The following is a 24,155-nucleotide window of genomic DNA, read 5'->3' on the forward strand; positions in this document are numbered from 1 at the left end:
TGATAGCATACAGGTGTATATGCCTTTACAGAGTAGGCCAGATCACATGTCTTTCCATGGCAAGTTAAACAATGTAATGTTACATCAAAGGGCTTTTAAATCTTTTCATTTAAAAAAAAAAACATTTACTTTGAGTCAGATAATGATTAATTACATATGTTTATAGCATTATTGAAATCTAAACAGCCTTCCTGAGATAAATGGTCCCGTTACTGGATGTCAGCAATCACGTCATGCCTCAATAGAAAGGAGATGGGAACGGGATACAGAGGGTGATCCTAAATAGCACCCTACTCCCTATATAGTGCACCATTTTGACTAGGGCTCTGGTCAAGAGTAGTGCACTATAGGGAATACGGTGCCATTTGGGATGAAGACAGACTACATGGGCCCACCCAGATTTAACTAAACACAACAGAAAAGTAGCAAGTTTAAAATGTTACGTCTGGACAAATTATAGACACTTTAAATCTCAGCCATAGTTTAATAAGGAGTTTGTAGTAGTGGAATGATCACAGTGCTAACCGCAGCTCTCTTCCACATATTTCTACTTCCAATACAAATAAAAATGATGTACACTCACACACTACAAACTGGATATTTGACTAAAGACAATATTATACTTGAGCTGACCCATAAATTGAGCCATGGAAAGTCAAACATAACATTTAAACAAAACAAAGTAAAATTAAAACAAAAATCAGCCAATTCTGGAATGCCCTATTAGAGAAGAATCATTGTGAGAGAGAGCTGGTGGGAAAAGATGCTTCCTTTAAACCAAGCGTCAGTTAGCCAGCCGTAAAGCCTGTCATTTCAGTGGGGCTACATCATCTGTGCATTTCCAATGCCTGTCAGTAGTACTAGCACTGAAGATGTGGTCCGTCTGTTATTAAGACACACATACTCCATCAAAAGTGTTCCTAAAGGTTTCTTCTGCTCTCCCTGTAGAACCGTTTCGCTTCCAGGCAGAACTCTTTCACCCAACAAAGAACCCTCAAAAGAACCTTTTGGTTTAAAGGTTCTGGAACCAAAAAAAAGGTTATACCTGGAACCAAAAAAGGATTATACAGAGAACCAAAGACCGCCCCCCAAAGGTGTAGAAAATATTTAGAGCTGCCACAGAGACATTATATTAGAAAACATCTCAAAACGATGACATTTGTAATAAATAAAGGCGTAACACTTCCTCTATGTAATGCATTATATATAGCTCATAAGGCACTATAAATGCACTTATAATGCACCGTGAAGAGAGTATCAATAGGAAGTTTTACCAAATAAGGACATATCTGTACATCAGAGCAGCATGGCTAGGATGCAGCATCTTCATGCATACAGATAAACAGGTGGGTCACATTATGGCCAGCGTGTCATAGTTTGCGAAGACATCAACGCTGGTTATTAAGATAAGCACATAGAAGATATACAGTTCGAGACTCAAACCACGTGGCTCTTCAGAAAGGGTCAGTTTCCCGGACACAGATTAAGCCAATAATCTCATTCAAATCGTTTTTCGGTCCAGGACTAGCCTAAAAATCGGTGTCCGTGATTACCAACCCCCAAGAGAAACACTTCACACGACATGGCTCTTATCACGCTTATGAAATATGAAATACTCTAGAGCGTATAGACGTGTTAAATACTCTAGAGCGTATAGACGTGTTAAATACTCTAGAGCGTATAGAAATGTTTAAGACATTTGGGCTTAAGTCATTCGAGTGCAGGCATAAACACTAAATATTAAAGGCTGAAGAATGATAGGGAAAAAAAAGTTGTAATATATATATAACAAATATTCACAACATGGCAGCTCTTCAATAGGGTTCTTACCCTATCCTTCTAAACAGGTGTAATATGTAGCTTACACAGAGTGCGCGAGAGAGAGAGGATTAGCTCCGATAATAGGTCAAAGATGTTGAGATTTTACCTGTTCATTTACTGTGTAAACGGCAGATAATATCAACATTGGTGAGGGAAAGAGCCCAGTGACAATATTAAAGTCCAACACACCGATCAGAGTGGAAAGTTGAATATCAAATAAGCTACACTTGACGATGTACCTCGTTTGATATGAAGCCTATATGTTGCTCTACTAGTCATAAATGACATACATTATTTATTTACTTCTTTCTTGCATTATAACTTCTGCTGTTTTCCAACCCCTAGAAATATAATCCCTAGAACTAAATGTAGATCCCTGTTCTAGGGATTCCATTTCTCTGATTCATTTCCTCCATTGGTACAACCAAACAAATAGTGTATTTTAATGGCAATATAAATCCATGTCTTATTCTACTCTTCCTCCCCATCTTGTTATTATTGCACTAGAAGCCCCCATAATGCAATGTGCACACGGAAATAAGATTCAACATTTAGGTCCAACACAAAAAAAATGAATTCACAATAAGTTAAGATACATTAAGACAACCATAGGGGCTTACACACTTCGAAACAAACACACACAATAGGACCTTGGTGACTTTTTTTTAATATCCCTGCCCCACTGTAGTGTAGGTCAAGAGATACTCAAATCCACTAAGTTTCCACTTCTACATTTTCATTCTTTAGTCAGGGACTGATTTAGAGCCGGTGCACCAGGTAAGTGCAAAAACAAACAAACGTGCAAGTATGCCTGGTGCAGCTGGTTCAGTTAGTTATATGACAAGAAGGCTTGACGTGGCTGGGCTCCAGGAGCAGACTCTCCGCAGAGGACCATGGACCCAGGGAGGAGGGGAAATGATGATGTCTGGAGTACTTCAGCTGCAACACATCTCCAACCTCACTGATGGCCTCCAGTGCCTGGGGGAAGAAAGGATAGATGTTATCTTCTCAACAGAAGACATTATGTTTACTACACTTGGTGTCAGAAGTGGGATTCTTTACTGAGGATAGAGGGGAGAATTGAGGAGCTACACAACAGCAGCATATCGTGTGTATTAAGAACTATGAGTAATTCCTGTTGATCATAGAGACTGAATGGGGAGAGGTGTGCTTCTTCCACCATTGTGAGGGTTGCTGAACCATGACATTCACCTGACGAAATTGTTAGTGAAGAAAAATGGAGTCTACTTGCGTAAAACTAAAAAACTGAGCAAAAATAAATAAATTGGCCTACACCACTTTCCACAAGAGACTTTCTGTGTTGCGATACCATCGGTCCGCAACCCACCTGGAAACAATTTACCTTCCTTGATTTTCTCTTTTTTCCAACACCTTCTCTGAACTTTGAGTAAAGAGGGAGAAGAGTTTTCCAAAGAAGAAAAAAAACGTGGCTTCATGCATTTTAACAAAGTGAAGCTGATGTGCTTTAAATGGAGCATTAAAACAGTGTTGACATGCTCTTCCAAAAGATAAATAACTGTCCTTGGACAGACAACGCACATGCCCAAATAAAACTAAATCTGAGCTTGCTGCTCCGCCATAGTTATGGCACTGTGCTGTCTTCCTTCCAAGACTCCCACACCAGGGTTCAAGTAGTATTTGTGTTCTTCCAAATACTTTGAACACATAATTGAGCCTCCCTGGGATTGCCAGATGGGCGGGGTTAGCACTTATGGGATGATTTTGTTGGTTCTGTTGCACCAGGCGAGCTCAGCTTAAGTATTTGAAGAAAACAAACACTTGCTGAACCCAGGTGTTCTCTCACACCCCCGCCCCTCTAATAAAGCATGTATTGAAATGCCTTTCATGTCCTCCATCCCTGCAGCACATCAGCCCTGACAGTCAGAAGCCAGGCATGACTGACTCACTGCTGGGAGACAGTCAGTCAGTCACTGTAACTACTTTGAGGAGACGAAAAGATGTGGAGGAATTCCATCAGCATTCAAAGGATGATGGTGATGTCTCAAGGGAAAAATAAAGTCTTCACCATACATTCTAACAATGCACCTACTATTGTAACTAACCATAACCATTCCCATCAATTGGACTGGACACAATTCTAGGACCACATAGAAACTTTGGGTACATCTCAATACTTAAATGTAGTCTCCTCACCTAGTATCCTTCCTCCTCCTTTCATCCTATACTAAGATAAAAGAGAGAGTTGAATAGAATATAAATCATTCTGAATACAAATCCTATTGCGTGAGAGACTGACAAAACAAGGCTACACTTTTGAAAAAGTACCAGCGAGAGCCAGATAGAGATGGCTCCATGGAGAGAGGGAGGAGTCCTTTGACTACTCTGTACTGTGATTAGTTGACTCACTGTGTCAAGCATGTCTGGTGCATGTGTGTGTGTGCGTCTCTGATCGGTGACTCACCGTGTCCAGCATGTCCCTGGTGTGTGCGGCAGACACACAGAACCTGGCCCTGGACTCTATGATGGGTGTGGCAGGGAAGCCAACCACCACTGTCCCAATGTTCCTCTTCACCATCTCCCTGCCAAACGCCCTGAGAGCGAACCAATCAGAGATCAGGATTATGGACCACGTGACCAATGTGTTAACAATCTGCTTATTCTATGGCTGGCTGGCTGGCTGAGCAATGTCATGTTGATCGTGAGAGAGAAAAGTGAATATAACAGAAACAGTCTGATCATGTTCACTGTGGTTATTTACTCAGCAACTGGTGTCAGCTGACCAAGATGTGTGACTTGGCTGACTGATCAAAACCACTCCATCTTAGCCGAGGTTTGCGTTTCTGTAAACATCACGAACTAGCAGTTACCAGACCTACCCTATTTTGGCCGGCATGTAGAGCATCATGGGTACGACAGGAGAGTCATCGTTTCCGTAGATGATGAATCCCATCTCTCTGAGTTTCCTTCTGAAGTATATGGTATTTTCCGACAACTGCTTTAGACGCTCCGCCCCTGGAAACATTAACAACCAATTAAACCATTAGAGACTACAACCATTAACCAGTAAAAACATCAACAGGTAAACCACAACCATTGAAAGGACTGTGGCATTTACACACTATTTCAGCCCACAACCTTAGGCCTAACTTCCTTGTTGACTGAAAGGAAGGGATATATCTAGGTGCTCAAACTCAAAAAACAGCATCTGCCATTTCATTTTGAAACACAGAGCTGAAAACATAAAGCATTCCAGGCTCAAGTCTGAAATGAAATTAATTTCGCACAGACAGTCGTTTCCCCTGGTCCCTGGCTTTGGAATTCAAAGCCATTCTGAGAGAATTGTAGAATGATAAACATATAGGCTGAACAAAAAAAAAAAGAGAGTGATGCTTTCAGGAGAAGGAATTGCTTTCCACTTGTTTGAAATTCCTTTCATATTGAGGGGCTCCCTGGTAGGAATGTCCTGTCTGTCTCCGGTCTCATCCACATATTTGATTTGATCTTCAAACCAGAGAAAGTAATTCTGGTTGTGTTATGGACGTGGTTCCTTGAACCACACTCAATATGATGAGCAACCTTGCCCGAGACACTCAAGACTTATTAACTCTCCAAGTTTTGAACCCGTCAGTCATTCTGGCGCATGACACAACGGCCAAAACGTTAGCAGCCTCGATGCCACTACTAGTTATGCAGCTATTGGCAGTGACTACACTTCAAAGGCTTGAATCTCAAACCCACACGGAGCTGGGAACCATCGAACTGCCAATGTTACTCTTTCCTGAGAAAACTGTCAAGTGATTTAGACAAGACCGTGAGATCAGTCATTTCCATCCATCTGCTTGTCAGAGAATGGTCTGGAGCATTGTGATGGTTTGAACATAGCTGCTAGATCAGCCTCATATTCATTGAGGACCAAACAGAAGTGAATGGACTGAAACTGTGAGGCCCTACTTGGACTTGATCCAATAAGAATTGTTCATTTTCCGGTGTAAAACGTTTACCATTGCATGCCCTAATGAATACAACCTTGCTGTACTGTGGCCCACCTGGGAGGGACTTGTCCCTATCCACTGATACCGGGTGAGATATATGTTTTCATCCCCCAATGGGTAATGTTGGGCTATAGAGTAATCTGATCCTAGATCTGTGGTTAAACGCAACTTCTACCTTGGTGGGAGACGGGAGGAACCTCCCTGTTAGAGTAACAACCCTGGAGTGACCCGGACCCTCGCTGGGCTGTGTGCGCGTTTGTTTCAATCTGTTTTACCACAGCTCGTTCTCTGAAGGCCTGAAGGTCAGGGGAGCCACCTAGAACTCTAACCCCCAGCGTCAGGCCGCTTTGTACCCAGCTAGAAGGTGCAAAGACAAACACTTTTGCACAGACACTATGGAGCTCCAACACACAGACATCTGAAAGCTATAAAGCTCTATGTGGGGAAAGTCCATGCTACCACTTTACAGGCTTCAATCACCCAGAGCCCTCTGAGGGATGCAGGGGACTGTCCGGAGGTTTTAACCCAGCCTGGTGCTACTGAGAGGGGGATGTGCTGTGCTGTGTGTGTAGGAGTGACTGTCAACACACATTGCCTTTAGTTTTGAGTGACAGTTGGTGGTCGTAGCCCTTTACACTTGTACCTGTATACGGTTTGAAAATGGCAGATTTGGACACTGATAAGCGCATAAATTGGAATGCAGTGGCTTCACAGTAACATGCTATACATGACGTCAGACTTCAGGCTCCACGCTTCACAGCGCTGTATGGGTTTGGACTGACAGCTGTTCTGAACTTGAGCACCGCACATGACAAGAAGTAGTCCCAATCCCTCCCGCTAATTGGGCAACTTTTGCTCATGATTTGTTGTCCGAGTCAGGGAAATGCTGTACATTGAGGACTCGATGTACAGTATTTTGAAAGATGACATGTTGAGGATTATAATAAATACCGCTTGGATGTCATACAAGCAAGTTAAAGATCCATGAGTCCAAATGTGCACTTCGCACTTCCATATCATAAAACTCATGTCATATACCGTGTCAACGTTTATGATCACCATGTTTAAAATGTCCAGTTACAAGACAACATGGCGTTATACACTGGGTTGTGTTGACAGTTGTTCTGAACAGAATGAATCTGTTTATTGTATTGTGAAAAAAAAATGTTGCCGCGGAAACAGGCATCTGAATGCACTCACGACTCCATTCTATACGCACCAACATTAAACTGAACAAAATTATAAAACGAAACACGTAAAGTGTCGTTTCATGAGCTGAAATAAAAGATCCCAGAAATGTTTCATACGCACAAAAAAGCTTATTTCAAATTGAGCACAAATTTGTTTACGTCCCTGATCATTACACAGGTGCACCTTGTGCTGGGGACAAAAGGCCTCTAAAATGTGCAATTTTGTCACACAATACGATACCACAGATGTCTCAAGTTGAGGGTGCTTGCAACTGGCACGCGGACTGCAGGAATGTCCACCAGAGCTGTTGCCAGAGAATTGATTGTTCATTTCTCTACTATAAGCCTCAACCGCAGACCACGTGTAACCATGCCAGCCAAGGACCTCCCCAGTGGGTAGGCCTGGCTTCCAAGTGGGTGGGCTTATGCACTCCCCTAGGCCCACCCATGGCTGCGCCGTGTCCAAGTCATGTGAAATCTATAGATTCGGTCCTAATCAATTTATTTCAATTGACCGATTTCCTTATGTAAACTGTAACTCAGTAAAATCTTTGAAATAGTTGCATTTCTATTTTTGTTTTTGCATTTATATTTTTCTGCCCTACTTCAGTATACAATTTGGTACTCTGAAATACCTAGTGAAAGCCTAACACTAAGATTGTATTTGAAAATGTAGCTAGTCAATGTAGCTAGTCATGTTGGCAATAGAACAAGCTTTCAAATTATGCCCACCCTGACCCAGACTGCGATTGATAATGGGTTGTTTTTGGATTGCGTAAACAACGGTAATTGTGTAAAGGCGTGGATGCAGGGCTGTGTTCCAAACAAAACAACTACAAGTGTCCTTGATCTACTTCCTTAATGACAGAGCTAGGAGAGCTAAAAAATAAAAGCACCACCTTATAGTTAAACTTCTTTGAGTCATAAAAGTGATTTGGAATTGCTTAGGAACTGTGCACACCTTGGAGAGGTGGGTGGCCACGTGGAGACACCAGTTAGCCCTCTCACTCAAACCCTTGTCATTTTTTTTTAACCTTGTGTGACATCTACCCCAAAACTCTCCAAGAATATTCTTATCAAGTTACTGAATGCATCTTCAGTATTTTCAGATTTCGTTATCAAATGAGGCAAAAAGTACAGTAAATGTAAAATGTGCATCAAATCAATAGTGTAATGTTTGGATTCAGTCTTGTGACAGGTGGACTGTTGGGTCCTCACCTTTAGTCTAATCATTTTCCAAAGATCTCCAAACTGTTCCCTTTTAATTGCTACCATGAAATCTTATTAAAATCTGTTCCTACACACACACACACACACACACACACACACACACCCCCCCAGGGATGAAAAAAATAAAAACTTTTTCTGACACGCAACCACTTAGATGGTGATTTTCACGTTTTCAGAAATTCATAGAATGTTTGGGAATGATGCATAGTCAGGCATTTGTGAAAATTCTATAGCAATATAGAGTGGGAAAGCAGCCTTGTGTTTGGACAATTAATAGACACTGCAGTAAATAAAACCTAATAAAAACATCTGTCTTGTCCAGGACCAGCGCGTCATAACCAATCAGAGCTACAGTAGGCCTACATGCAATCAGTTTGCCTGACATTTTACAGGCAGTAGCAAGAGCGCAACTTTAGATCATTAGAAAGCAATCCCCAAAATACACCGGAATGGATTTCTGCAAATATGTAAATAGCAGTATAGTCCTCTTACGTTAGGGAACTTCACAATCCTATTGATCAAACAACCATGAACAGGTTGGCGCTCTCGCCCTCAGTTGCCTATGCACATAAACAACAACAAGATCAACAACTAATGCCTGCCTGAGCGAGATGAGCTAAAATCTGCTGTTATTGAACAGGGAAATGGATTCTTTCAACATCGGCCACTTTACTTTTAGTCACCAATAAGGCTGTGTGTGTGTGTGTGTGTGGTTGTGTGTCTGTCGGGGGAGTCCGAACAGGAATAGTGCCATGGCAACTATATGTGCCATTCTAGAATGATTATTATCCAGACTCTCCTTTGTTTACCTTACACTTTTAGCCACTTAGAAATGTATTATACAGGATTCATCACCTGGCTGTAGGTGAGTAATTGCCACTCCCTGAGTCAAAGTACAGATCAGACCAGTTCAAAGCTGGTGAGGAAAATCTATACAAACCCTACATGACATTAAGCTCCCACCTCTGAGCTGTCATCTGTTGGAGAGGGCAATGACTTCACGTGATAAGATTAACCAAGCAGCAGGGTTTAGGTCGACTCCAGTGGGCAAAACAGCTCCTAAGCTTTCCAGGTCTATACTTCCATCTTGTGGCTACTGATGGTAAAGACACTGTGGTGTCAGTTACTGCCTAACGCAATCGAAATACCTTTTGTTCTGTATTGCAGTCATCAACCCCTTGGCCTAGATTCAACACAACAAACACTGGATGAATGATTCATGTTTTTCAGTGCCAGGCAAGAACAAAAGCCTATAATAAAAATAAACGTTTTGTCACACCCGTGGTATAGCACGACCGTCAGCCAATCAGCATTCAATGCTCGAACTACCCAGTTTATAACACCGTGTAGCTCTCCAGGAACTGAGATGAAAAGAACTACCTAAACAGATACTAAACCAGTTTTCAATCAACAACACAGTCTGGTCCCAGCCGAAGTGGAGGCTTGCTGTGTAAACTCACCCAGAGTGGTGTCGTCCTCTCCCATGATGATCTTCATAGAGGTGATGATCTGTTGTGACACGGGAGGGGACATGGCCGTGGCGTAGATTGAACTGTGGGAGTGGGACCGCAGGTAGTCTATCAACTCCTAAGGGTGAGAGATACAATAAAACACCATTGTCAATATAAATGGGTTTTATAATTACAATAATACTACATAAAGGTCGAACTTCAGATCGTGAAAATCTCAAATTTCTGTACAAGTCTCCTGTTGATGTGAAAGCATGATATATGTGACAATCTGAGTTAGGATCTCAAGTTAGGATTCAGCCCTTAGAGAATTTCCCACATCATGGGGCAATGATAAAACCAGTTTGTCTTGTTGATGACTAAACCTCCACATCTAAACTGTCCCAGTGAACTTTATCAGAAACCATCCTGGAAATCTTAAAGGCTTCTAGTCATTATAAATATGATGTCCCGTGTCAGTGCCTGTTATCTATACACACATACTTAGCTTTGTTGTAATGGAATGTTTTAGCACATTTACTGCCCTGAACATAGCTTTGAGGACCTTGGCACCCTGCCAAGAACATTTCTCCTAACCCGTGACCTTTCGTGGGAGTGACACACGTTGCCCTACTTCTTAGTCCCGTATTCACTCTGTTACCAGAATTGGCATGTGTGAAGACGGCAGGAAATCAGGGTTGCTTTAGAGCTGACATCGAACTCACCCTCTTCCCTCCGATGTATCCTCCAGCAGCACCAAAGCTCTTCGTGAATGTTCCCATCATGATGTCAACGTCTTTGGGATCCAGACCAAAGTAGTCCACCACCCCTCCACCTCGTGGTCCGAGAGCTCCGATGCTATGGGCCTCATCCAGGTACAGATAGGCCTTATAATGCTTCTTCAGGGCTATCACCTCAGGCAGACGTACTATAGAGCCCTCCATACTGGGGAAGGAGAGGAGAATGGTGAGAGGTGGAGGGAGGAGAGAGAGAGACACATGCACACTAAAACGATGGGTCAGTTAACTGTACTTTTCACCTTATGTTACTTTACCTACAAAGACAGGTGATTAGTTCACCCTAGGTATAATCTCTAAACAATGTACTGTACACTGAGTGGGCAGTTTATTAGGTATACCCATCTAGTACTGGGTCAGACCCCCCCTTTGCCTCCAGAACAGCCTGAATTATTTTCCTAACGTGTGCCAGGATGTTTATTCCCCACACCATTACACCAGTGCTACGAGGCTGTACCGCTGACATCAGACAGGATGGGGCAATAGACTCATGCTGCTTACGCCAAATCCTGACTGCCATCAGCATGATGCAACAGGAACTGGGATTTGTCGGACCAGGCAATATTTTTCCACTCCTCAATTGTCCAGTGTTGGTCATCATGTACCCACTGGAGCCGCTTCTTCTTGTTTTTAGCTGATAGGAGTGGAACCCGGTGTGGTCATCTGCTGCAATAGCTCATCCATGACAAGGACTGACGAATTGTACGTTCCGTGATGCTGTTCTGCACACCACTGTTGTACTGTGCCGTTATATGCCTGTTTGTGGCCCGATTCTTGCCATTCTTCTTCAACCTCTCATCAACGAGCTGTTTTCAGCCACAGGACTGCCACTGACTGGATGTTTTTTGGTAAACCCTAGACACTGTTGTGCGTGAAAAGCCCAGGAGGCCGTTTCTGAGATACTGGAACCGTGGCGCCTCGCACAGACTATCAAACCACGCTTAAAGTCACTTGTTCTAACGTTCAATCGAACAGTAACTGAATGCCCGTTTGCCTGCTTTATATACCAAGCCTCGGCCACAATGACTCCGTCTGTAGGAACGGCGTGGTGTACCAAATAAATTAGCCACTGAGTATATCTTATTTGCAGCTCCTTGATCTGTGTTTGCAGTGGGAAGACAATGACTGTTTATCTTAAGTTCCCTAAGGGTGTGTGAGACCATTTTAACTACACATTGGTGAATTATATTGATTAGGGAGAGGCAGCTTTACTAACAACCATATTGATCATTATGGATTGGTTGACTTTTTACGCTAAGTACCTTACGAAGAACTCAAGCCACACACTTTTTATGTCCACTTCTATGCGAAGTCTGAATGCACTGCAGTATGATTCACTCGACATCAATCAATTCTGCTAGAAAGAGCGTATCCGCATAAATCGGTTTGGTTTGATTTATATCACCTGGATTAAAAAGAAATAATATATATATATATATAAATAAAACATGCCTCCACAGAATCCATCTTGCCCTACATATGAGAGTTCAAAGGGTTAGAATCTGTTAGTCTTTCTAAAAAAAGGTAGAATACCTGTAGATTCCCTCGACCAGAATGAGTATCTTCTTCCAGGGCCTGTGTGTTCTGGGCTGGCCGTGAACAATGGCATCTCTCAACAGCTTCTCTAGACTCACCATATCTGGGAGCGGAGACCGACAGAACGGTGTTAGAGAAGACTAGGACATAGACAGGGTGTGAATAATGCAGCCGGAATACCTGAACGTTTTTTGACGTTCAACAATGCTACATTGTGTCCATGATAAGACAACCAGCTGACTAACACAGACTGGCACCCAGTCTCAGAGCAGTCTAAAACTAAAACGTTGGCATGAAAAGGAGCAGACTATCGGTAATGGTTGTATTCCGTGACACAACTAACTGATCACAAAAGGGAGGAACAGTAGATTATGTAGCGGTAAACATGTGTCGCCAATGGGCACACCCACTACTGTGCAAGGTAAAACCGACACCAAAGCACAGAGCCTTTGTGGAATTCTTATTGTATAGTTCCCCCCAGTGTGTAGTGGCCTTGGGGGTAGTTGAGTGGAACTAGTGTTAGTGTACTCACTGTTGTGTTTGAAGACGCGGATGGTGGCGCCAGAGAGGCGCGCCCCCAGCACCAAAGAGGCATGGTTCAACTCATCACTCAGAATCAAACAGCCCTGGAAATAACAAATTAACTTACAGAAAGTATTTCATACAACATTTTCAAACTGGCCCCTTACAGAGCGATGGAGGACATTCAATGGCATAGACTCCTTACAGGAGCCATTGTGTTAAATCAAGTAACTCATACAATATACTACATCAAACAGCCCTAGAATTACTTAATATTAATCAAATGTATTTACATAGCAATACAATATACTGAAGAACTAAAGTGGTATAAAGGACAGCTTCCCTGAAGGGGAGGGCTTTACAGACGGTCTCACAGTCAGTGACACCTCGGCCATCACGCGACGACACATGACACCGTTGCATAGTTACCTCAGGACAGGCTACACAATTTAATCATCTAGTGAATGAATGATTGAGCAGAATGAGCTCATTATTCAATGACGCAATTTACAAGAAGAAGCGAGGAAAGGAGGAAAAACGAGAGAAAAACGATTCTGGACCTTTACCTCCTCTCTAACCAGTGGTTCTGATGTTCGTCAGGAAATGTGTGTTCTTACTCTCACGAGGACGACCATGTGTGTGTGTAAGAGAGGGTACAACACATGCTATTCACACGCTCAAAATGCCCATGTGGGCTTGTTCACATTGGTCCGACGAAACGAGCACTCAAATGAAGAGTAACTGAACATAAAACAGCTATCCGCACCAAAAATACAGAACGCGCAATCGTGCAGCACTACGTCCCTGGATGGGAGACCAGATGCTGCTGGAAGTGGTGTTGGAGGGCCAGTAGGAGGCACTCTTTCCTCTGGTCCAAAATTAAATAAATAATAATATCCCAATGCCCCAGGGCAGTGATTGGGGACATTGCCTTATGTAGGGTGCGGTCTTTTAGATGGGACGTTAAACAGGTGTCCTGACTCTCTGTGGTCATTAAAAATCCCATGGCACCTATCATAAGAATAGGGGTGTTAACCCTGGTGTCCTGGCTAAATTCCCAAACTGGCCCTCATACCATCATGGCCACCTAATCATCCCCAGCTTCCCTTCCAATTGGCTCATTCATCCCCCCCTCCTCTCCCCTGTAACTATTCCCCAAGTCGTTGCTATAAAATGTGTTCTCAGTCAACTTATCCTGTAAAATAAAAAAAATACTAAAATACGTGAATGCCAATCACGGTGCAGTCTCAACCTTGAAATTCTGGGTAATTGAGACGGTTTCTCTTTCCTCCAGAGGAGGCAATATTGAGAGGCAATTGTTACAGAGAGATGCACTTTGGATCGACTGCTTAGATTGCGTCGAGCCAAAGGGTCTGAATGAACAGCTCTCCCTCATCTTTTTTGTATAGACGTTTTTCTTTGTTTATTTCTCCGTCTTTTGTTACTCAAGTGGAATGTATGTGTAGGAATCTCCAATCAGTCATACTATTGTTTGAATAACTTGTGTAGTTGCTGTTACTACTGACATGTTTGATTGACATGACGAGCGGGACGTTCCCCTGCGAGGTTATATAGCTGCCTCCCTATATCCTTTTCCTACTCAAGGCTCTGATGAAGGTGATTCATGGCAAAAACGTAAGCCTATTGTTTGTTTGTCCCGTTAATAAATACATCAGCTTTACACAGAAACAGTGCTCATTTTTCTTTAGTCTCCCGAAAAGTCAACAGTTAAAGTACCCTGGGGTAATTTAATTGTACTTTCTGTCAAAAACACACACACACACACACACAGAGCGAGAGAGTGAATGTGTCTGACACAGAGCGCTTCCTACATTTCACATTTTAGTCATTTTGCAGACGCTCTTATCCAGAGAGACTTACAGTTAGTGCATTCATCTTAAGATAGCTAGGTGGGACAACCACTTATCACAGGCATATTAAGTACATTTTTCCTCAATAACGTAGCTATCGGTAGAGTCAGAACTAGAAGGAGGTAGGGTTAGGCGACGTCAACCTTTGTCCTATGATGATTATGTACCATAAAACAGTGATAAATGATGCTATCGCCTCTATTGGCCATTTCAATACATAAAACTCAAACATAACCAAAAAGCTATGCTAAAACGACAGTTAAGCTGTAGCGCGAAATCGAATTTAACTGGACAAATCATGGCGAAAGATAATGTTGTTGAAAGCCTGGGAAGAGGCTAAGTGCAGGCAATAGCAAATGTTTTTGAATATTCCTTTCTGGTGGAATAGCAGACCAGGTGTGTGTGTGTGTGTGTGGCACGCACATGATGGAGCAGTGACTGTCTGATGAGGAACAGTCTTACCGTAGCGAGTTAAGTTATACATCACAGGCTTTATTTGCCTCATAAAATAATAGAACAATGAATAATTGTTTGTGCCATCTCTCATTAAGCTGCGATTGAGAATAGCCTATGCCTAGGCTATAGACCTTCATTCTTGAAAACCACAACAACACCTTCGTAGCCTAGAATATTTGGGGAAATAAGCCACTGTTCATAACTTCAAGGTGTCTTAAGGCTTTTATGATCGGCCTAGTAGGAGATACAGTTGAAGTCTTTTAAGAATGTGAAATGTCAGAATAATAGTAGAGAGAATGATTTATTTATTTCATCACATTCCCAGTGGGTCAGAAGTTTACATACACTCAATTAGTATTTGGTAGCATTGCCTTTAAATTGTTTAACTTGGGTCAAACCTTTCAGGTAGTCTTCCACAAGCATCCCACAATAAGTTGGGTGAATGTTGGCCCATTCCTCCTGACAGCTGGTGTAACCGAGTCAGGTTTGTAGGCCTCCTTGCTCGCACACGCTTTTTCAGTTCTGCACACAAATGTTCTGTAGGATTGAGGTCAGGGCTTTGTGATGGCCAAGTTTGGTCAGAAGTTTACATACACTTAGGTTGGAGTCATTAAAACTTGTTTTTCAACCACTCCACAAATTTCTTGTTAACAAACTATAGTAATTTTACCAATAATTGTTTACAGCCGTCATACCGCTCAGGAAGGAGACGCGTTCTGTCTCCTAGAGATGAACGTACTTTGGTGCGAAAAGTGCAAATCAATCCCAGAACAACAGCAAAGGACCTTGTTAAGATGCTGGAGGAAACAGGTACAAAAGTATCTATATCTACAGTAAAACGAGTCCTATATCGACATAACCTGAAAGGCCGCTCCGCAAGGAAGAAGCCACTGCTCCAAAACCGCCATTAAAAAAGCCAGACTATGGTTTGCAACTGCACACGCTGCTCGTTTTTTTTACTGAGCAGCGCCAGTCAAGTTCAAATAGGCTAAACTATTGTCTGTCATATCACAAAGTCGTCACCATCAACAATGGCTGTCAATCATCGTTGATCGACGATGCTATCATAACGTCGCCCGGCCCTACTTCCTATGCTACTACCCTCGGGGCCATTGGTGTCGTCAGGCATTATGACGATTGACTACCCCGTATCTCAATGTTTTGAGAACACATGGAGGAAACGAGATTGTTTTGGAATGGCGTTAACCCTTTAAGACGGACATACAACTGGTGAATGAAAACATAACATGTTTTCACCGCCAAAAGGAAATACGCTGTGTTCCCAACAGCGATCATTTCAGGGAAGGAAAGGTTACTTTAATACATTGACTTATAGAAAGTGAGAGGCAAGAGAAAGAGGGAGAGAGAAAGTGAGATCGAGAGAAAGGCACACACACACACAGAGACAGACGGATAAAAGTCATACATAAGCTAGGTTTACATGCAATTGGCGACAGATTTTCATGCAAGTATTGTACAATTCTACAATAAAGAAATATGCACGTTTCAACCCTACTGATTTGTCACAAAAACTGTTGCGTTAATTAGCAACTGTGTCTACTCCTGTCTTGGCAACTTCACTCTAGCCAACAGCTTGCAGTTAGGGCGCAGATAGGCTGCGAGCGGATAGGCTGCGAGCGGATAGCGGATAGGCTGCGAGCGGATAGGCTGCGAGCGGATAGGCTGCGAGCGGAGTCTACATGATGAGATTATTATGGAAAAGCATCGATCATCATGTCACCAGAATAAGACCCTCAATATTTATTGGAAAGCAGCATCAAGCTCAACACCTTGCACTTTCACCACCCTGTGAAGTTCATCATCATTTATTTCATCTGTCGCCTAATAAACGGCATGCTTTCCTGAATCGTAGTAAGCGGACTACACACCAGATCGCATGACTCCAAGTTTACTTCGATATGATGGCCATTAAATAAATATTTGAGCATAAAGGCAGTTCCATTGCTATTCCTCGCATAATTAATGTTACCGACATAAAAAGATTGTACTAAAACGTCGATCACAGCTTTCGTGGTTTTTATATGGTAGTACTTTATTTGCATTAAAACTATGGATGGAAATGTGGCTAGTGAGAAAGAGCGAGATCAGAGAGCAAGAGACAAAGCGAGGCATTCCAGCAGAATTCCTACCTTCCCAGCGAGAGCAGGAATGTTCATGGAGTTGGTAGCGAAGCCCATCCCAAACGCCATGGATGACTCCACCCCCAGGAACCTAGCAACCAACTGCTCCAACTCCTCATGGATGTCCAGGTTACCTGGAGACAGCAGAACATGTCAATACAATAAGGCCTTACTTCAAAAAGGTAGACTCAGCTAAATTACATTGCCACCAGCAGCACCGCAGATAGAGATAAGCGAGATGCAAGACTTTGCTCTCACACAGTATCTACGCAGGTGCACAGGTTCACAGCGTGGTAGCCTTGGGCACCAAAACAGAGGAGAAGTTGAGCCTCGCATTTTGAAATTGACCCACTATGCTGTTTACTTACTGCATCGACATCATCTCGCTGAGTCTATGAATAAGTATTCATGTCAACGTAAAGTGCATGACGTCAATAAAGATGCACGAACATAACTATCCATATCAGTAACAGTGATGCTCTATGGGCGTTTTCACACTTGGTCCCTTTCAGACAATTTTTGTGCAGTGTGTACACTTCAAAAGGAACTCGGATCACTCAAAAGAGCCCTTGAATCGAACTGAGACCATCTCGGAGGTGGTCGGATTTCAGTTTGCGGTCCGATTCCCTTTTAGGGCAATGTGAACACAAAGCTCTCCAGAGTTGCTTGTCATTATTCCCACACCACACACTAGACTAACGCAATACCGTTTCCCCTGCCATGAACCTTCACTTTGGTGCCACAAAAGAGAGAAGTTCAAGGTGGAGAAAAAAAAGTGTGCCGTTTTTGGATATTGATTAGCGATTGTCAAGGATGCACAGAAATTCCAAAATACGTGTGGTTTTTAGTTCAGATTATTGGTCTCCTCCCCTTCATCTACACTGATTGAAGTGGATTTAACAAATGACATCAATAAGAGATCATAGCTTTCCCCTGGTCAGACGGTCACGGAAAGAGGTGTTCCTAATGTTTTGTCCACTCAGTGTATGTCCAACATGTCATTATATTCGGTGCTCTGTCATTGTGTGGTACATAATAACAGAGGACGTGGCTTTTGTGTCCTTGTTTCTTTAAAAATGACAAAACCACAAAGAATACGGGAGAAACAAGACCAACAACAAAATGAGCGGAGTAGCTTGTCTGTACTAGTGCATATTTCATATCTGTGCTTTGTTTTAGATAGCACATGCCATTTAGCAGATGCTTTTATCCAAAGCGACTTACAGACATGCGCGAATAGACTTTGTGTTCGGGCGGTATCGGGAATCGAACCCACTATACAGCCGTTGCAAGGGCCATGCTATACCTGAGCTACAGAGGTCCACAGATATGAGTGTTTTAAAGCAAATGTCCCTTTTCCCCCACAAGAAGTTGATTATAACCATGTCTTACCCATCTCAGAGCGGGTGCTGCCCACTCCCACACCGTACTTGTGTGTCGACCCTGTGGCACTGTCAGCACACCTCCCAGTGTTCTCAGCAAAGCCCAGGTAGTTATAAGAACCCATGTTGATCACGTCTTTCACCACCTTGCCTGTGTGTCTGGCAGACAAAGACACAACTTTGAGCAACTCTGACAAGACATGGGCGGAAGTATTAAACAAACCAGTGTCAAACAGAGAACATACCCATGTCAATATGAAGGGTTTTCCTTTGTTTTTATAAAGTACTTCTCATTTTTGCCAGGCAGCTAAATTAAATACCTTACTGGCTAAATGTGTTTGAATAGGTTTTGTTTTTAACTGCATCTTGATGTGATGGGTTCCCTAACACTTACATTTGGTTGTGAAAATAAGCGAATAAAATCAAATAGGGCCTAGGTAAGAGTGAAAGAGGTCAATCATTAACACACAATAACATGGGATAAATACAGTTGGTGGTTTCTATTCAGCACATTTGTCCCGACAGTCTCCCCTTACAAAAAAAATATATCTATTTTGATATTTTTTTTCCATTAGTCTTTTGATACGGTCCTAAAATGTTTGGCATTTCAGCAGTCAAGTTAAAATAATGGACTTCCAAGAAGCCAAGTGTCACCAGTGAAACTTACCAAAAAACAACGTTTTTGAGTGGATTTGTCCTTTAAGTAGGGCAACAACCTGAAGTGTGATAGAGGGGGCATGATAGAGCCATGCCTTCCATGACATAGGTAGGTAAGGACATACACATTTTGGTATTCTATCCTTGTGGGGACCTAAAATGTATTTCAATTCAAAATCCTATTTTCCCTAACTCTAAACCTTAACCAGTAACCCAACCCATAACCACTATTCTTCCTCTTACCCTAACCATAATTCTAACCCTAATTGTAATCCTAATTGTAACCCTAAACCTAAGCTTAAAATAGCCTTTATCCTCATGGGGATGTGGGAAATGTCCCCACAAGGGAGAATTTTCCTTGTTTTACTTTTGGGGGATTTTAGGTCCCCACAAGGATAGAAGAACCAACCCATCCATCCACACACATCTTGTCTCCCGAGCTACTCCCATGATTTTCTGGGGCTGGGCCCTAGGCTACAGCACCAAACAAATGGTCTCGCAGTAGCCCCCCACACACTATAAGTAAGCCCTGTTAGGGATGTTAGGGTGCGCGACTCACTCGAACGTCCAGTTGTAGTCTTTGGAGGTTCTCTCCACCAGGTCCATCTTGGCTCCAGGGACACTGCAGATAGGCCTGTTCCAGTTGTCACGGATACGCATGTATAGATTCCTGGTGTAGAAGTTCTCAAAGTCCTGGTACAGCGGAACAAAGTCCTACAAAACAGACCGAGGGAGAGAGATCACTGTCAGACGTTAGAATGATTAGGTCTGGATCAATGCAAGCGCACAGGTGTGTCTTTCTTTCAAGCTTTCAGAGAGCTCGTTTGACATGGCTTACGCTTGCACTGAGCATTGCTGTTTACAAATAACAGGTTTGGGAAACGCTTACTCTGTTCTGGAACCTTCCTTGAGTAATTGTTAGGACATAACGGTTGCACTGAGCATAATGGTTGTGAAAAAGCTCTTGTTGAGTCTGCCTTGAGTTAGCTTTTTCGCACATTCCTGTGCTACATGGCAACATTTCCTTTCGTAGGATAGCCGGGAGAAAAGTCCTTATCCGTCGGGTGATTGGTTGAGCATTCTTGGGTGCGTGACATCACTCAGAGCCCTTACCAGGACACAAAACATGGCAGACAATTTCTCTCGGTTGAGATCTGAAACCAGTAGTAACCACCAACTTCAATTAAGTTAAAATTGAAAGATGTCTAATATTCCCACATCCGAATAAGACTGTCGCCAAGGAGACACACCTTATTCACACAGCGCTTGAGTAAATATTAGAATTGTAATAGTTGGATCTACATCAAAGCAACGAATCCAGTAAAAGCCAGTTAGGGTGGGAGCAGAGTGAGAGCGGTGAGAAGGGAGTCTGTAGAAGTTATCCCTAACCACTGATACAGGGTCAGATCTTAATGATTAGGTTAGGATTGGGGGGGGTGGGCCGGTGAGGTAATCTGATCCCAGATCAGTGGTTAGTGGCAAATACCTAATTCTTTAGAAAAATACAGACAAACAAAATGTATAGACACTCTGGATACGAGTGTCTGCAAAATGTAACAGTAAATATAACAAAAGTACTGTCTGCATCTCTTACCTTCTGTTCGTCCCTCTCTCTGGCCAAGTGGCATTTCTCGATGCCCCAGTTCCGGAGGAAGTCTCTGAGGTACCCGAAGATGGTGAGGATGCCGTAGCCCACATAGGTGAGAACCGCCACAAACAGAGGAGTCTCCTCAAACTGCTCCACAAACGGCTTGTTGTACAGGCTGGCATTATGCACATGGTTGTTCTGGAGAAGAAGAAATACACGGACAAACAGAGGACGGTGGTGTTACTTACTCAAAGGGATTTTGTATTGATCTTTGCATGAAATTTGGTTAAAGCCAAACAAGGTGACATGGAACCGCCATTGTTTTTGGGGTAGGCCTAGTTGCTGCTTAGCAAAGCGTACCCTAATGGCAGTTGAAGTTACTTCTGTCCCATGGGTGACAGCCAAGGTGAGAAAAATATTAACGAGTGACATTTGAGTGAACTCATTATCTCTTTGATCACATAGGCCAGGGCTAGACGAGAGTGAACATTTAAAAAGGTGTTTAGCTTCGCTTCTCGATCAAGAGAGAGTGTAACAACTACATTTAAGAGGCTCGTCGAGCCTTTATGGACATTAATACAACTCAGAGGGAAACATGAGGAAAAATTGGCCTAGGACTTCTTTATTCAGAGATGGTTTGTTAAAAACACAGAGGGACAAGAACAGACCAAGACCATTTCAAGTTATATAATAAAAAACGTGAATGAGTGCAGTTGTTTCCCCCGTAAAAAGCCAGATCACATAGCCCCGAGGCTCAGAGGGTTATCCATAGGTTTCCAATTGAGGCTGAACTGTGGCTTATTGTCCTGAAAACTATACTCTGAAATCAAATGACCTGAAGTCAGTCGGCCTCGTCCCCCATTAAACCCCTGGCTGCTTAGCAAACACATGCGACCCAGTCATGCCCCTCTCTGAAATACCTTTGTGGTGTATGTGTTTGCACACGTACAGGCTGTGCTCAACTGAGCTCAGAACTGGTCGAACCGGCTACCAGGGTCAGTCTCCCACGGAGAACGAACATGAGGAAATAGCCCTCTAACTACTCCACTAACCAACATACACCCTGAGGTCTGACGGCTAACAACTAGACCTTTAAGCTAACTGAAATGCACAGAGACAGAGAGACAGAGAGACAGACAGAGAGAGACAGACAGACAGAGACAGACAGACAGAGACAGACAGAGAGACAGACAGAGAGAGAGAGAGAGACAGAGAGAGAGAGACAGACAGAGAGAGAGACAGAGACAGACAGAGAGAGAGAGAGAGAGACAGAGAGAGACAGAGAGAGACAGACAGAGAGAGACAGACCGAGACAGACAGAGAGAGACAGACCGAGACAGACAGAGAGAGACAGACCGAGACAGACAGAGAGAGACAGACCGAGACAGACAGACCGAGACAGACAGACCGAGACAGACAGACCGAGACAGACAGACCGAGACAGACAGAGAGAGACAGACCGAGAGAGACAGACCGAGAGAGACAGACCGAGAGAGACAGACCGAGACAGAGAGAGAGAGAGAGACAGACAGAGAGAGAGAGAGACAGACACAGACAGAGAGAGAGAGACAGAGAGACAGACAGAGAGAGAGAGACAGACACAGACAGAGAGAGAGAGACAGAGAGACAGACAGAGAGAGAGAGACAGAGACAGACAGAGAGAGAGAGACAGAGAGAGAGACAGAGAGAGAGAGAGACAGAGAGAGAGAGACAGAGAGAGAGAGAGAGAGAGAGACAGAGAGAGAGAGAGACAGAGAGCTGCTTCATGTTTAAAGTGAAAAAATGCCGTTCAGAGAAAGCAGTTAGTGTCCTAGGCCCTATGTCCACTACCACAGACTACTAAAAACAGACAGATCTTATTTGAGCACCATTTATAGCTGTGCATTAGCAACGGTCCTAAGACCAACTGTCATGTGAGAAGAGACTGCTTTGAACCTGGGGTGGAAACTGGAAATGTAGCCTACAGTATGTGGGCCGTTGCACCTCAAAAAGCACAAGAGGATTTCAACACCCACCATCTCAGATTGTTCTGAAATCGTTTCTGTTGTTAGAAACAGATAAGATTAGCATTCCTGCAACATTATTTTGTCTCTGAGAAATTAAGCTAATTGACTGCACCCAAATTGGACATTTTAATTTAGAGGATTCATATAATATTCAATAAATATAATACCTGACGTACAATTTGACGTTTTTTTAAACAATGAGTTAGAAACAAGGAATCCAAAGACATGGTCAAAAGAAATCGACTTGCATTGGATTTGTGCCACAAATGCTTAAAAGTTAGCTTTTTAAACAGTGTCCAGGTAAACAAAACCAAAGCATAGGTTGCTGCCATACCTTGTCCATAAATCGCTTACAGGGTAAGGAAACCAATGTCATTTTGTAATTTGGGTGAACTTTCCTGATAACAAATATCACCTAAAAGTAGGAACAGCACCATTTAGTGGTCAGAACCTGGTAATATCAAGATGTAGGATGGGACACAAACCTAACAACTTCAATGACTAATTTGTCTCAACTGCCACCACGTCCCTCTCGTCCATATCTTTCTCCTCAGAGACATTCCTGCACTGCCAGGGCCCACTCCCATAGCCAGCAGCCATTCTCCCCAGGTGCAGGCTGGGGAGAACAAAGTACTCTGTCTAGTTGTTACATAACAAAAGCTCTGCCTCCCCATGCTGACTGGTATTCTCCAAAGTGGTGTCAGTGTAAACAGAGACCAGCCCTTCTACAATCTCTCTCTCTCTCACACACACACACACACACACACACACACACACACACACACACACACACACAAAATTGCTGTACTACTACACACATACCAGTATTATCACGTCATCAGGTAGCAAAACGTCATCAGGTGTTTTGAGTTTAAAAGAGTGAATTTATGATGTCAATGATTCGTTTAAAAGTGGCTTTTGGGAAAACTAAATACAACCAATGTTCAAAATTAGTCAAGTAAGTGGTCGATTGTGTACTGTAAACTTTCCTTCACTTTCATCGATGAAACATAACAGCGCTATCTGACAACACCCATAACCTATCCCTCAGTACACACAAATTCTGAGGCATGATAATTTAGTAAGAAAACATCCACTCTATCAAACTTGTTATAATAATACAACTACGACTAGGTAATAAAAGCTACAAAATGTAGCGAATTATTCAACTGTTTGATACTTCGTTGGGCTGTGGTTATTCAATCTACTTGTAAACAAAGGCAAGTGTTTCTTCCCTATTCCTGTGTAGCGGTAGCGTTGACGGGTGGGCCTCACCTTCTCACTCGGCCGCCGATACTTCTTCTGTTGCGGTTGTTGGAACAAACAATGATTCTTCACGAAACCGTTCCTTCCCGAAGATTTTTTACCGTTTGCGGTCCGGTGGCAAACATCTCCATTTATCAACTTATTCACCGAGCTCTCAGTCATACTTGGTGGCATTTATTCGCTTGAATATCCCGGTTGTATACTTGTTCACCCAGGGACTCTTCTCTTCTCCGTTAATGCCGGCACTAGCATTCTGCCAGCAGCACAAAC

General features: G+C 43.0%; 1 protein-coding gene across 1 annotated transcript; it reads right to left on the minus strand.

Moving 5' to 3' along the window:
- Nucleotides 1-464: 464 nt before the first annotated feature.
- LOC106571681 (serine palmitoyltransferase 2) lies at nt 465-24,155 on the minus strand. Its single transcript, XM_014145035.2, has 12 exons — nt 23,895-24,155; nt 20,620-20,811; nt 19,585-19,739; nt 18,379-18,527; nt 16,996-17,120; nt 12,529-12,622; nt 11,994-12,099; nt 10,389-10,608; nt 9,676-9,802; nt 4,680-4,815; nt 4,265-4,394; nt 465-2,799 (listed from the first exon to the last, which is right to left on the minus strand). The coding sequence occupies exons 1-12, from the start codon at nt 24,057-24,059 to the stop codon at nt 2,647-2,649; spliced, it is 1,752 nt and encodes a 583-aa protein (XP_014000510.1). The 5' UTR covers nt 24,060-24,155; the 3' UTR covers nt 465-2,646.

The sequence above is a fragment of the Salmo salar genome, chromosome ssa15 (assembly GCF_905237065.1).
Source record: "Salmo salar chromosome ssa15, Ssal_v3.1, whole genome shotgun sequence".
Lineage (NCBI taxonomy): Eukaryota > Metazoa > Chordata > Actinopteri > Salmoniformes > Salmonidae > Salmo > Salmo salar.